Source organism: Pholcus phalangioides, unplaced genomic scaffold, assembly GCF_987345545.1.
Source record: "Pholcus phalangioides strain wild (caught in Gottingen) unplaced genomic scaffold, Ppha-v1.0 ptg000009l_1, whole genome shotgun sequence".
Classification (NCBI taxonomy): Eukaryota; Metazoa; Arthropoda; class Arachnida; order Araneae; family Pholcidae; genus Pholcus; species Pholcus phalangioides.
The window spans coordinates 46,759,358-46,775,004 of record NW_028301602.1 but is presented as its reverse complement, the minus strand read 5'-3'; the positions used below and the strand labels follow the sequence as shown (position 1 = coordinate 46,775,004).

At 37.3% G+C, this 15,647-nt stretch overlaps 1 protein-coding gene across 1 annotated transcript in view; it reads right to left on the bottom strand.

The window, feature by feature from the left end:
* Nucleotides 1-15,647, bottom strand: part of dgo (ankyrin repeat domain containing protein 6 diego) — a 65,054-nt gene that overhangs the window by 21,934 nt on the left and 27,473 nt on the right. Inside the window, exon 2 of the mRNA XM_089236411.1 lies at nucleotides 1,425-1,646. Within this exon, the coding sequence (XP_089092537.1) occupies nucleotides 1,425-1,550 (126 nt within the window). The 5' untranslated portion in view covers nucleotides 1,551-1,646. The remainder of the gene's footprint in view (nucleotides 1-1,424; nucleotides 1,647-15,647) is intronic.

Here is a 15,647-nt window from a genome sequence, read left to right as displayed (position 1 = left end):
TTTATAGCATCCATCTTATTAATTTTTATCGTTTCTGTCTGACAAAAATGTAGGTGGTTCTATCCCCCCCCCCCCCACCCTTATTCCAGAGGGCGCATACACAGCCCATTTCAGTCCTAGTTTGTCTTGGAAACTTTGACATATAAAAAATGTCTTTTTTTTAGGAATAAAGACGTGCATTTGTGAAGATATTTTGTTTTAATTAAGGTTGCCGTTTGCATACCATTCAGTGTATATCTTCTTAAAAGCAAACTTCTTTTGCAGGAAGTTTTCTCAAATAACAGGGTTTAATAGGTTTGACTGCAGTTCTAATTGTTCCGTATGGCTTTTTGCACCCCTTGGAGGGGGGTATATATCACTCTTTTAAATGATAACATATTCTGTAAAATAAATTATCATTATTCAAAACAGATTTCATTTAACGGACCAGTCATGATGATGTCTGCGGAACAGTAGGCTGGTAGCAACCAACGTAAGTCGCAACCAACTAAAGTCTCACTGGTCCGTGAGACCAGTAACTTTTATTTTCAATTATAACGCTGATGCCAAACGAAAGGGGCGGGGGTGATAGATGAGCTCATGTAGAGCATAAAACACCATAGCAATCGCATCTCATCTCTATAACCGTTTCCGAGTTGTGGTCGATAGAACAGAAATTCGTCAATTCTGAAAAAAAAGCAACAAATTTATGAAGTTTCTGAAAGATCTACACGCGTAAACTAAGCTAATATTAAGAAGGAGGGGGAAAACAATTCTATAAGATGACACCATTTCCATCAGGATAACTGAATTTAATGACAAGCTTCAAGTACTGAAAGATATGCGACTTAAAATTACTAAATTAAATGTCTACATCGGGGAACGCTGATTCCAATGATGTATTGCTGAACTAGAACACCGATATATAGTTTATTGTAGGTTCTTTCGAAAGCTGGTGCAATAGACAAGTTTTTGGTAAATTTGACTGATTGTAGTAAGAAGGGGTGTTTGCGGAATTGGTGGTAACAGATTTTGGCGACAACTCGATTCTAATATACTTTGTGTCAATATCTCAGCGCTTGTACATCCCCATTTGATCCAGATATCCTGATGAAGGGAATGGTGTCACTTTGAGGATTTTTTCTGCTCTTTCCACTTTTTTGGTGTATGTGTTTAGTTTGAGTGTAGTTTTTCAGAAACTTCACAAATTCACGTTTTTTCAGACTTGACGCAATTTCCTTCTATATAATATAACGTAAAAACGGTAAGAGATAGGACAAAGTTTGTTATGGTGTTTCATGTTCCGCATGAGCTTGTCTATCACCCCTTCCCCTTTCGTTTGTCAGATACAGTGAAATTCACCTTGTACAATGTCATTTTACGCCTTCCAAATTATGACACACCAGCTTATCATAATTTTGGAGGCGAACCTATATTTCACTCACCAAATCTTGGTCTATCTTTACTCCATTTTTACAAAGCTCGCGAACTTTATCGGCCTGGCCAGTCCCGGCAGCATGACGGAGCTGTTCCGCTTCAGATGACGACGCTGCTGCTACACGGCCGTCCATCCTCTGCGTCTCCGAAACATGCGCAGCTGTTGCTTGCTGCTGGTGATGACGTGGTGGAAGACTAGGGACAAACTCTTTTTTTTATAATTTATTGACCTGAAAATTGAAATAAAAACTCTGTATACGCAGAACCAAACACTCAAAACGAGAATCGTTATTCGCAGAAGTTTCACCCGTCAAATTGATACAATATATACGGAAAACTAGCAATATGTAGAAATGCTGATTTTTTGAAAAGAAAAATTCATCTTTGCCTCCACTGGAACACGAACCCCGGTCTCTCCTATGCCGGATGAGTGCTCTACCACAAAGCTGTGAAGACAGATAGAATATTTCTTCCCAGTAGCGTATATAATAGATTTCCAAAAAATCAGCATGTCTACATGTAGCAATTTTTCTGTATATACAATCAGGGCCCGATTTATACATGGGCAACATCGGCATTAGCTCCAGGTCCCATGTTTTAAATGAGAAATGCAATGCTAAATTCTTTATGTGTGAAATATCTTACAATAAATGCTTTTTGCCCGTTCTCATATGAGCAAAATCATTGGTAATTGTCATCAAAATCTAGTTTTTTTAGTTATCTCAGCTTCACCCTTCAATAAAGCTAAAGAGGTGACAGTTTTTCTTGTAAAAGACTTGAGCGTTAGCGCGCGATTTTGAGTTTTTCCCAAATTTATAACACAGTATATATTTTACTCAAATTTTTATAAATTTTATTAGGTAAAATTTTGGAAAATCAAAGAACTTTCCCCTAAATCACATAATATTATTGCGAAAGTGCCCATTACTAGCAAAGCCTATTAAATATCAATTTTAATATTATACCAATCAGTAATAGACTTTACACAGCAAGTACGAAATTCACCTATTGCAATATTAACTGTACGTCAAAAATATATTTCAATGTGTCACAATATTTTGTTCGATTCCTCAATATTTAATATCTTTTTGAGCGTAAAACGATTTATGAAACGATGACAAGAAAGTTCGCTTATTTTATCAACATGAAACTCTCAAATCTTTATGAAGGAAGGTTCTGTATATTTGCAAATCGCAAAACTTTATGCATATGATCTTGCAAACACTTTTTTCAGACGAACTGTGACAATTTTAATCCTTGGTTTAGATTGGTGACGCAAAGCCACAAATGTTAAGATAAGGCTAGATGCGTTTAGAAGAGTCCTTTCTCCAAAGTTGAGACAGCATTGAATCATCATTGACAACATATCACCACTATCGAACTGTTCTAGAGGAAGATCATTCCTTCTATTAAAAATGGATACAATCACCAGTTCGCTCAAGTCTTTTACAAGAAAAACTGTCACCTCTTTAGCTTTATTGAAGGGTGAAGCTGAGATAACTAAAAAAACTAGATTTTGATGACAATTACCAATGATTTTGCTCATATGAGAACGGGCAAAAAGCATTTATTGTAAGATATTTCACACATAAAGAATTTAGCATTGCATTTCTCATTTAAAAAATAGTAGATATTTCTTTTTTTAATGAGTTTACAAACAACATGAACAGTATTTGCTGACGTATAAAATGTTGAGACAGCATTGCTCGGTCCAAGGAGTTTTAAACAAATCCTATCAAACCATGCTCACTGTAGAAATCAAAATTAATGTGCGGGAAGGGGTTCCGAGAAAAATATGACCGATTGACAAGGAATATTTCAGCTTTGCAAAGTAATAGCAGTTATTAGTAAATAAATATCGTGGCATGCGAATTCGATGTTTCTAATCGCCCGTCTGTAGTATATAATTGCAGGGAACCACCTCGGGTAATCAATCTATCTTCTAGCGAACTGTACGCATTAGTAGGGAGAAAAATAATAAATAATTGCGCATTCGGCAACTTGTTTTCTAAATTGTTTCATCCAATTTCGCGTCGCATCGTAAAAGTTAAATTAAAGATGCGCACGTGTTTTTTTTATCTGAACCTGCAGGGTTATATAGAAAGAAGCAACAGGAAAATTGATGGGGAAGAATTTTTCTATTTTCTCTATTCCCTATCTTTTTAGTAATACTGTAGTACGCATCATTGGACCAAATGACTTTCTACATGTAGGAACAGGTTCACATCGAAACTATATGCACAGATAGGCAATGTGTGCTTTAAACCAGTGGTTCTCAACCTGGGGCCATATGGCCCCCTTGTGGTCCTGGGATATTCTAGGGGGGCCACGGGAGAAAATCAGAAGAAAGGTGATCCACGACAGGTGGTGAAGGGAGTCAGAGAACTGTGAAGAGAAAAGAGCTTTAAAAGTGAAACATGGTTGAAAAATATTACTACTTTCAGAATTCATCAGATCTGTCCATAGAAATAGGGTCATCTTAACCCTTGGGTCTATGTGGGCATGACCCAGGTCTTCATGTCTATACTGGAGGGAGGGGGACTGCACTATATGGAATCTGATACTATGATTTTCATATGTAAGATGTTACTTCCAGCTAAGTATTTAGGGCAGCCAGAGCAACGATTGGTGTGTTAGGAGGGTCGATTTATCGTGCAAGTTCGTTGGATTGTACCGTATTTTACACAGACCGTTTTTTAACTTATAATTTAACTCCTGGGAGAGATGATATCCGTCATTTGAGTCCGTGCCTAGCCAGGATCCCAGAGATTGATCAGATTTATTAAAATTTCATTCATAATAAAAAAATAGAAAGTATCTCAATCTTGGGTGAGGGTAGGGGGGGGGGCCCTGGATAGGACAGGGGGGCCACGAGAAAAAATGTGATCCATAGGGGGCCATGAGATGAAAAAGGTTAAGAAACACTGCTTTAAACGACAAGATTCCGATGGAATAACGTTCTCGAGCCTGACATAACTTCCTACGTGGAATACTGTAGGGCAGCGTTTCCCAACCTTTCTGAACTCAAGGACTGGTAAAATATCTGAAACAAATCGGACTACTTGTGTCCGAATTACGGGACGTTCCTGTATTTTTAGTGGCTCTGAATTGTTTTATACATTTGTCTCGTTTTTTCAACGACGCTTGCTTGAATTTGTAATGCTTACTGAAATCGTGAATGAAAAAACGGCGTTTTCATAACTCATCATGATAGCTAATTATTTTTGTAAATATTCATCTTATATATATACATATTTGTTAGGTTCAAATTTTTTCCCTAAATTTTGCAGCGAATTTTGTCTACTTATGGCAACGTTTTTGATGGAAATTGGCGAAATACCGTATTTTACCGTACTTGAGATCCCAGTTACCCTTATTTTTCTCAATGAAATATGGTCATCTAGTGATTTGAATGCTTTTGTTTTCCGTCAAATAACTTTTTGTTTACTGCGATTTGTAGCAGCCCTTTATTTCCCCACAATTCGCCTATTTTTTCAGTAATTAGCCAACTTGTAAATTGTATCTTTTGACTATAATTAGAGATATCCCGTATTTAGGATCGTATTTTCTTTGATGATGTATGATAAACCTATATATGAAGTTGAAATTTTTATTTGAACTTATATGGATATTATTATTATCATTTACAACAAATGAATAATTTTTCATTCGGTTAGAATCAAATTATAAAGTCAGCCTGCGGACAACATATGCCATCATCGCCTACTATAGGTTGAGAAACGCTGCTGTAGGGGAAGATGGAGCAAAGTGAACCTTTCCCAAAGTGAACCTTTCCCAAAGTGAAGCTTTTCCCAAAAAAAAAGTTTTGCTTATCATTCTAGGAAATATAATCCCATTAACGTATCTGATGTTTTCGATATTTTCCATACTCTTAAAAGCTACAAAAATTATTCGATTTTGAATGATATACTTCGATCTATAGGTTTAAAAAAACATGATCGGTATTAAGTGGTACACATTCTACATGCACTCTAGCTGAACATTGTTAAAACAGGCATTAAATCATAAGACACACTAAATTTGCTCACACAAAAATGATGATTTATTTTCCCACAACTTCGAATCATCCAAAAAAATATCAAATTAAATAAGAAAATAAATTAAAAACAATTATTTTTTCTTAATTAAAAAACTAAATACGAAAACATTAAATAGATAAAAAACTCAAGGGGAGTTCGTAAAAGTTCAAATTATCCAAAATTCGAATTAACCAAGTTCCGCTGTATATATATAGCAGAGAGATAACACATATATGGGGGGGGGAGAGAGAGAAAGACAGGGTGAGCGCGAGAAAAAAAATCTACTTCACTCTTTTATTCTTCTATTTCTAACATTCGAGCAAGGAAACCAGTTTTTGAGATATATCACCAGAACTTCAAATATAGATCATCCAAATCCGTTGCCAAATGTACATGAAAAGGTTATGAGACTCTGTGAACTCATGCAATTTTATTAGTATAACTCATTAACACAAATTCATAGAAGCGGTACCATTGAATTTATCCCGTCTAGAGCTAACTACATCTTCGCTAAGGCCTTAAACAATGCCGTACATAGTATCTTAGACAGCAGGCGCAGATTCAGGTAAGTGGTGTTGCTACAACACAGCCCTGACAACTTTTTTGATTTAGGGCAATTCCAAAAATGTAATTTTTATATCGACAAATTTAATTGTGATTTCCCCCCACAATTAAAGTAAAACCTGTCTAAGCTGGACATCTACGATTCCATTCAAAACTGATGTAGAGGGGTGTCTAAACTGACAGATTTCACGGAAACACATTTTAGAGAAGTATCTAATCACAGCTGGATTTCCTTCCTTTCGCTAATCATTTTTCACACCAAGTTTAGAATAAATCGTGGAATTCTTATTCTTTTTTCTTTTTTTTTTCGTACACTCTCTTCGTAAAACTTTCCGTATAATTTTAGTGACAATTTAAATGTAGTCAAAGAGAAGGAGGAGTTTTTTTTTCCTTTTCGTGAAATCCGTCAGAGACGTATGGGGCCTGAAACACGCTTAACAATGACAGATGCTTTCTATATCATCTAATAAATTTATTTAAACGTGATCGCCGTTGAAAGGACATCGATGAACTGAACTATCGATAAGAAAAGAAGATGGATAATTGAAAAATAGAAAAAAAGACAAGCGGCGGTGGCGAGAAGTGATTCACGTCTATGCAATGGCATTTAAATGATGGACAAAATGAGCCTCTTTACATTGAAAGAGGCGGAACGGATGGGCCAGTTGATGGAAAATCAGCTTTTGTAAATGCCTCCATTAACAGCACCTCGAGAAAAGGGTTGGGCCACAGCCACGACGAGAGCATGGCCGTCGGGGACAATGGTTTCAAACTAACGATAGAGATGAATGGGTAGTTCGAAGATAAGAATCTCTGGTAATTTATAGCAGGGCAAAAGCTTGTGCTTTCTCTCTCTCTCTCTCTCTCTCTCTCTCTCTCTCTCTTTCTCTCTCTCTTTCTCTCTTTCTGTCTCTTGTCCACATACAAAAAAACAAAAAAACTCAATCATACTTAGCCAAAATAAACAAGTAAATAACATGGTTAAAGTTTATGAAAAATTCTGCAAACCTATCAATACACTGTACAACGAATAATAATAGCTCTTATATCACGAATCACAACTCACGTATTCGTTCGGTTTTTACTGGTATTGAATGCAATATATGCATAATGTCAGGGCCGTTAACTAGGACTTTACTACTTTATTTCGGGGAGGGGGGGTAATTTTGCCTTCCCCCACGCACCTATCCGTTGCTCTTGAGTTGTTTACTGGGATTTTCCATCCATGTGTACGGCTGTCACGTAATATTTAATTTCAGCGCCCACTAGCCCAACGTCAAACTTGGGAGGCTCCACTGACGATGGATTCAATACAAGAACTCGAGCTGCATCTATTTTTTTTGTATAACGAATAGGCCTACTGCATTTGGAATGGGTTGTGAGTGGGGAGGGGGGAAAAAAGAAAAAGAGGGAGAGAAAGAAAGCATGGCGAATTTGCAAACCAAAACCACGGTGAACAAGGGTCAGGACAAATAAGCCTATCTAGACGCTCCTTAACAGTGTTTCTTGTTTCTCCTAGCCTAAAATATTCTACCGGGGCGTAATTGCACCCCCCCCCCAGTTAAAGCCTTGCATAATATACTACAACGAAAAACGTTGATATAATAACTGAGAAAATCGAAACTTGGGAAATGAGTAAAATACGGAGTGTTTGAAATTTATAGTAAATTTGAGTGCAACCTATATTCAAGTTGAAAGCATTGTGATTGATCTAAATCTCGTTTCTCATATCAGCTTCGTTTTCTTTCATTTCTTTGTGGTTGAAGCAGGGGCGTACGCAGGATCGACATTATGAGGTGGGGAGCACAAAAATTTTCCGATTTCCGAAAGATTTTGACATCCTTCAAAAAGCATTTAAATTAACCGAAAGTGGCTAAAATAGCATGTAAAGGCATTTTCTTTCGATATTTTAGTTTTTTTACCAAAATATTAAACTTTTTTATTTTTTGTCGGCTCGAGGGGTGGGGACACAACCTCCTACGCCCCCTCCCCCCGCGTACACCTCTGGGTCGATCAATTGGAACATTACTCATTAGTTCTTCGAAGCATTTATTATTTGACATTAAATATATAAAGAATTGCGAAATTTCCCATTACATTCTTTGAATGCGAACGGACTACACCCGATGTAAGAGACCATAAAGTGCCGAATCACGAGAGGAAAAAAAAAGAAGAAAAAAACACGTGCTCAGTATTCCTGAAAAGGAAAGAAAAACATTTTGGATACTTTATATTATTTTCTCAGAAAATGTAGATTTTGAAATCGAGCGAAGAGTCGTGCGTAACTGGAAATGTATTTTTACGAATACGGGTAATCTGAACATTTAGCTAGCCAATACAGTAGCGCTCAAAAGTCTTTTGGCAAATGCAATAATGTTTGTAACTCCCAACTCATTTACATGTACTGCCCTGACCTCGAAATGTGTAAAACAGAAGGAAAATAGTTATTTACATCTGTAGATGAAATTTGTTTGTTTGGGGTTAGGGAACATTTATGTTGTCCAATTTTTGTTTTTGGACGGATCGAAAGTGTTTTGACAAATGTACTTTAATACAGAAGTAATTTATTCTTATTTAATACGAATCTACCGTAATATTATGCAGAATAAATAATGAAAACTCTAATATTCGGTGGATTTTTTCTAGAGAAAGCGTAATTAAGGCTTCAAAGAATCGGGGAAGTCAACCTCAAGTAGCAAGTGATTTTTGTATTTCAAAACAGTTCATGAGTTTGTGAAAACATGTTTTTCATTATTTAGTAAGTGTTATCTTTCTTGTTCGTTTGTGTCAAAAGATTTTTAAATCAACATAAAAGTAAATTGATAATTATTGAAATAAAGATGATTGCAGTGAGACTCAGTGTTTGTGTTTCATAGGATATAGATTTTACATTTAAAAAAATTCAAATACAAATTTTGCAGACACATTTATGGTGGTCAAAAGACTTTTGAGCGCTACTGTACTTTTTTTCTATGACGGACCAAGTTATGAAGGCGCATTTGTTGTTACCGTTCTTATAATTTTTCATGGAACCACGAGAAGATGAGCATTGGACGTCCACTTCTGGTCAATACGAGGGTCTTCTTGTGAATAAGTAAGGATTGTTTAACAGCCCTTCATCATATACTGTACATGTGTTTATATAAGGTTGGTTAATTTTTCGCTCTACTGCCTAATGTTATTTTTGAAAATTCCCTAAAGAGCCCCAAGAACAACGAGAAATCGATCGATGATACCGTCAAGACAAGAAAAAAAATTGGAAAATTTAGTGAAGACCTGCATCACAGGCAATGGACCGATGATGATTTGGTTAGAAAAAATGAAGTACGTACTAACGGACGTAACGACAAAACGATGGCGAAATGCTTCGTTCGGAAACGATATAAATTCGTCGTTGCTGCAACATATTACATTGACCCGATTAATAAATGAAACACCGATTGAAACGGTTGATCTCTGTCTGCGAGGTCAACCAGGCTATCCACGATTCAACAGCATATACGAATTCTCACAAGTTGAAGGTTAAGCTCATTATGCAATTTTTTTTCATTTGGAGGGGGGGGGGGGGAACTTCCGAATATTTTATAAATTCTTTTTCTTCTTCTTTCATTCTCTTGCTACAACGAGATAATTGCATAATTGTCTTCCAAAAGAAGACCAAGAATGGCTAGAAGCGGGTGTCCTCATTATAATATGATAGATAAAAAAAATTCTTTTCTAATCTGACACTTTAATCATCTCAGAATCTCCAGGCACTTAACAGACGACATGGATTTGCATATTTGCGATTTTACGCGCATAAAACAACTTATGTTTAAACCAAGGCCGGACAAATCCCAGGCGCCAGGTCGCCATGGTGACTAAAAAATTGAGATTGGCATATAACTTTGTTTTATGTGATAACTTATTTGAAGTCTCAGGACCACAAAATTCTCTTAAATTATGTCAGCCTGTCTACTAGCAGGGGTGAAGGTGTCCCGTAGAAGTCAAAGACTACACTATTTCGGATCAATTTTGTCTGGGGGGGGGGTGTTGGCTTGGTGCCTATGAAATTTTGCTGTCGCCCAAATATTTTCTCGATTGTAGATATCCGTACGGAAATCTAAAAATATGAGAATCAGACACCCACACACACATTATACAGCAGAGATTTTCAAACTTTTTGCCATATTTATTTGCTTCTAGAGCTCCTAAAATCATAACTACATCATGCATGCTCAAACTATGCTCCGTGGGCCAAATGTGGTCCTCAGAGTTATCAGAGGAGGCCCGTAACTCCAAACATAATTTTATAAAAATTAACTATATAAGCGGCATAATTCCAGATCATTCAAGTTACCCGCAGCGCAGTTCACTATCAATTGAGTGACTTGTCACATATTCAAATAAATTAATATACCCATTCAAGTCACAGGTTCAGATCACTCAAGCGGCAAGCAGCACATTTTCAGATGACTTAAGTGACTCGCGGCGCTTTTCCAGATCACTTAATTAAGTGGCCCGTGGCACGTTTCGAAACCAAAGAAGTGGTCCGCGACTCTCTTAAAGATCTAACACCTTTGCGGTACATGCTTTCCCCTAAGCTTCCTAAACGTGGAGAAGTTTCCCCATGCCCTACTTCAGAGGGCTTCAACCTTTTTCTAGTCACGTGCACTGCCTGTACTCATCATCAAAAGAAGAGCACCCTTAAAGCAAGTTTGACATACGAATGCATGAAATTAGGATGATTTCAATCAGTGAATGCAATGCTTACAAGTTGTTTAATTGGAATTGTTGATCAAGTACTCGCGAGTACAAAATCGGACACGAGCATCAAGCACTCTAGGTGGCTCGGGCAGCACCGTGGTGCTCACGAGCAACGGGTTGAAGATGTCTGCCCTACTTCTATCAATATAGAGTAGAACCTATTTATACCTTCAACCTTTTAAACCCTCAGTTTCTGATAGACCCAGCTGAAGAGTAGGACAAACAATGATAATAGCACGCTGACATGCCGTCACTAATCTTTATGTTTTACCCTGATGTACCGTCACTTTCGTGTTAATCCGTCCATATTTATTTTCTCCCATCGCTCTATACGTATAAGTCCCACCCTGAAAGAAAAGTTATTTTTTCCCCTTATTAAACCATTAAAAAATACTTGTTTGGCGGATGTATTTTTTCTTTTGACTCTTGGAAAAAATATTCAGCCTTTTATCTATTCTTCAGCTGATGGGTTAAAAATTTGTACCCTCCGCAAAGACGTGAATCGCATTCCAACCTCATATGCTACCAGCTGAAAAATCTTGTTTTGTTCAAGGTAGCGTTGGGGTTTTGGACAGGACGCGTGAATTTTACTGTCTAAAAGTGTCCAAAATTACCCTTAGCTAAAACCAAAACTTCAAAAAGTCAAAATACGACAAGGAAACAAATAGATGTTCTTCTTATGGTAGCCAAATATTGAAAATTAATTTCTAGGATATTAGAAAAACAGTCTTTAACTATCACAAAGTTGATCAAAAACTATCCTTAATGCCAAAGCGTTAAATGAAACCACTGCTGCTACTTAACCGAACATGCACCTGGTACACATTTTTCTGCGGAATTTATAATGAATCGGTGTATGCGAGAATGTGTTTGAGTGTATGTGTGGCCCCCTAACGTATTTACGGTGTTAGAAGTTTTTGAATTTTTATGCTATGCAAGTATCATGTTAAAGGTCTGTCTGATCTTTGCAGAGAGACTTTTTTTTGAAATGGGAGACAGACTCACATTCGTTCCTCGAAGTTGGAAAACCTCAGAAAACCAACTTCAGCTGACCACCACTGTGCTGCCAATGCCCAAAATGTACCGATTTCGAGAAAAGACCTTTGAAAATTATTGCTGCTTATTTTTTTCACCCTCGAAATCATTTTCTTTGATGTTTTCCTTTTTTCATTAGTCGCTCCTTTTTTTTCTTTTTTACTGTCGTCACTCCGCTTATACCATCACTTTTTTCTCGTTCCCCAGGGTTACGGTATAAAGAGCAGGTGAAAAAAGCTCAGGACCTCAATGAACCCTTCCTAAAAAGGCACGCCTCATAATATGACCAACCCCCGTTATACAGTATTGTATGTTCATACCTTGGAACAAATTTCTTGAAAATAAAAAACTGCACATCAGCAATTATTCTCATGTGCAATATTATTTATATAAGCTATTAGTTATCCTTATAAATGTCAGCCGTCAATATTTACGAAATTGTATTTATTTATTTATGTTTATGTACACAGAACAGAAGCGGAAAGGCGTCTACTATCAGGTCATAACATACAAGCAGTATTGCATAAAGTTCTTGTCGTACGAGGAGGAGGATTAACCGCGTGACCAACAACCGTAACCCAGAACAACAAGACTTAAAGCAAACAAAAGAATTGAAAGCATAAAGTGGGATCGAGTTGTACATCGATGTTCAGGTTATTACGCCGAATAATAGGCTGAGTTCAACAGAACACGGAAAAAAAACTCCACGTATTCAACCTACTGTACAGGAATAAAGCAAATTCTCCACGAGAAACATTTTTAGGTTTAAACGGTAAGAAAATGTTTTCATGCATTACGAAGAATTTTCTACTTCTTAAACTTCAAAAATGTTATGGTGAAGAAAGGAAATGTTCATAATGTTCCTCTAACCAGCGGTTCCCAAATAGGGGTGCCTGGACCACCAGGGGTCACGACCTAGTTGTGGAATTATAAAATAAATTAATGCTAAGTGGAAAAAATAAATGAATTAATAATATAAATAAATTACTGCCGCTGTGGTGGTCGAGTGGTTATAGTGCCGGACTCGTGATGCGAGGATCCGGGTTCGAACCCCACAGTGGTGGTCGGCTGAAGTTGGTTTTCTGTGGTTCCCAACTTCAAGGCGCAAATGCGAGCCGATCTCCCCGTTAAAAAGTCTCGCCACAGAGAGCAACAGTCCTACAACGATAAATCGTTCAATCATAACACTTCACTCATAGTTAGAAAAACTGGGGGCGGATGACAGCACTACACATAACATCGTTGGGGGTTCGTTGGGGGGTTTCGCGGAGGGGGGGGGTGCATGTGTGGTGTAGCAGTAGTAGGTAGGGCCTCCAAAAAATGGCTCGGGGATCCAGGATGTTCTTAAAGTCAGCCACCTCGTTGGGCAATTTGCCTGTTGTGGCGTTGTATTTGTATTTGTATATAAAAGCGAAAGCACATCGCTGCAACGTTGGTTAGACTGCAGCAGCAATATTGTTGTGATTGACAAAAATTGTACTTGTAGCCACAGCTCTCGATAGGGGTATGAAACGTTGTTTTAGTTATTTTGCAGTCTTGTAGTTTTCATTGCTATCGCATCACATTCACTAGCACTGGTTAAAATGTCCTCCATTGTTCGAGAACATTCTCGCTAATACATATATGGCTGTAGTTTCTGCTGCTATAAATGGGCGGACCATGTGAGACACTAATATTTCGGGGGGTCCACGACTAAAAGTGGGGGACCACGGCAGATACCAAGACTTCCTTTGGGAGGGGGGGTCCATGACTAAAATTACTGTGTGTGTGTGTGTGCGCGCGCGCATGGAAAGAAGGCCTTCTCATACATACGACTAATAAATAAACTGGGGGAAAATGGACGATGAATCACACAACGGCCCTGTTTGATTGATTTAGGGTCTGGTACCCTGCCGTGGCTCGTTTTTTGGGAAACACTGATCTACTTAACCATTTCGTGAATTCACGTAAAACATATTCAATGATTCAGTGGCGCCTCCCTTCATATGAATAAAAATTATTTTATTATAACGCGATATTTTATTCCGTTCCCGACCAAACATATGTAGGGTATAGGAGCCCAAATATCGCCCACTTAAGCCATTATTTTAATTAGAGGACTAATTCATGTGCAATTTGTGTGAAAATTGTTCTATTCTATTGCTAGCCAGTTATCTAAAAATAAACTGAATTACAACTGCATATAACACATAATTTTAACATACCCAAAATAAAATTATTTTTGCGACCTCGGAATTTTTCCTATTAAAAAAATTGCTCCTAATATCACCTACGTCTAAAATGGGTTGAAATAAAGTTTGATTTAGGGTATGATTATTTTTTCTTTATTAAACGTGAAAATTAAAACAACAAAATCGAAGTGTGTGGTAGCCCGGTCGATAAGATGCTCGCCTAAAGTACCAAAGGATGTTTAAAGGTGTTGCGAGTTCGATACCCGGTTCTTCCTTGTCAGAAAACTTTCCTGACACAAGGGTACAACAAAAAACGGCGACTTGGCCGCAGCAAAAAATTGCTACCGCAGGGAGTTCCCCATCGAGGGATTAGCGCACCAACCTCTCGATGAGTATAAAAAACAAGTCGGTCGTTCGGAATCGGCAATAAATTGTAGATCCCGGTCTAATTAACCCTCGTGTGCAGAAAATTATCGTGGTGCGACAAAAATGATCAACAAAAGCAATACAAGACAGCTTTTTTGTACTTTTAGAAACATAATTACCCTTTCAATACTTTTCCTAAATACAGCGTAAACAAATAAAAAACTTAGGAGAATTCTACGCAAGCATAACGTTTTGCCTTCTTTACTTTCCTCTTATCGCATTTTTTGTGGGACCATTTTTTACATATCAAACATTTTAATCATGTTTCTCCATGACAATCGTTTGAGTAAAGTCCGCCACAAATTGAGCAGAGGGGTTCTAGGCGTCATTACCTTCTTCGCCACAACTGTTGTCTTTGTCATCAGTTGACACATATGGAGGTTCTTCATCTTCTGAAGAGATCCTTCTTTCTTCCGTTTTTGCGATTCACGTTTTTTCGGAACTGGTTCCGTTACAGTTTTGCCAGTGTCTTGTCATACAAACTTTCAAGTGATAGTACTTTTCCCCTTTTTTTTCCTTTTCCAGAGACAAGTCAGTTGAAAAAAAGAGGGAGGCATTTCTTTTTTTATATATATACCTGAACTTTTTTTTGTTCAGAGAATGGGTGGCGTAAATTATTTCTAATGGCAAGTTGAAATTCCATCTTTTTCACATCCTTTGACGTAAGTCCATAATAAGTTTTATCCATTTGTAAATAATACTCAACGAATTGATTTGATCTTCTACATAAGGAGATGAAAAAAGCCTTCGTCCAAGTGGCACATAAAGTAATTTTTGAAGTTCATCTTAAGATTTTTTTACGTAGTCTTTTAATGTAGATCAAGGTACTTGAAAACTTCCGATGATTTCGATAGGCCCATCTCTTTATTTTTTACTTTTTTCACGTCTTTCTATGTGACATCTGAAAAAAAACTACTTCGAAAGTGTTAGTAAAATATCGCCCGGGGCGATAATAAGAACACTCAAGTGGGCGATATTCGGAACAACCTAACTCTCAAACATGGCGGCCTCCACCCTCGAAATCGAATCGCAAACCAAGAAAAAAAACTACACCAAAATATAGCCTGTTACAGTCGCTATCACTGCCTCAAATGATATAACGTTATCACTTGAACTTTATTGATTATACTTAAAGAAATGAAACGTGTTTATTAACTCATCTACACGAAAATCAGAAAAATTTACCAGAGAAAAAAAACAGCACAGGTGCGTTTAGCTTTTCCAAACAACTACTGAGGGGGAAAGCTTC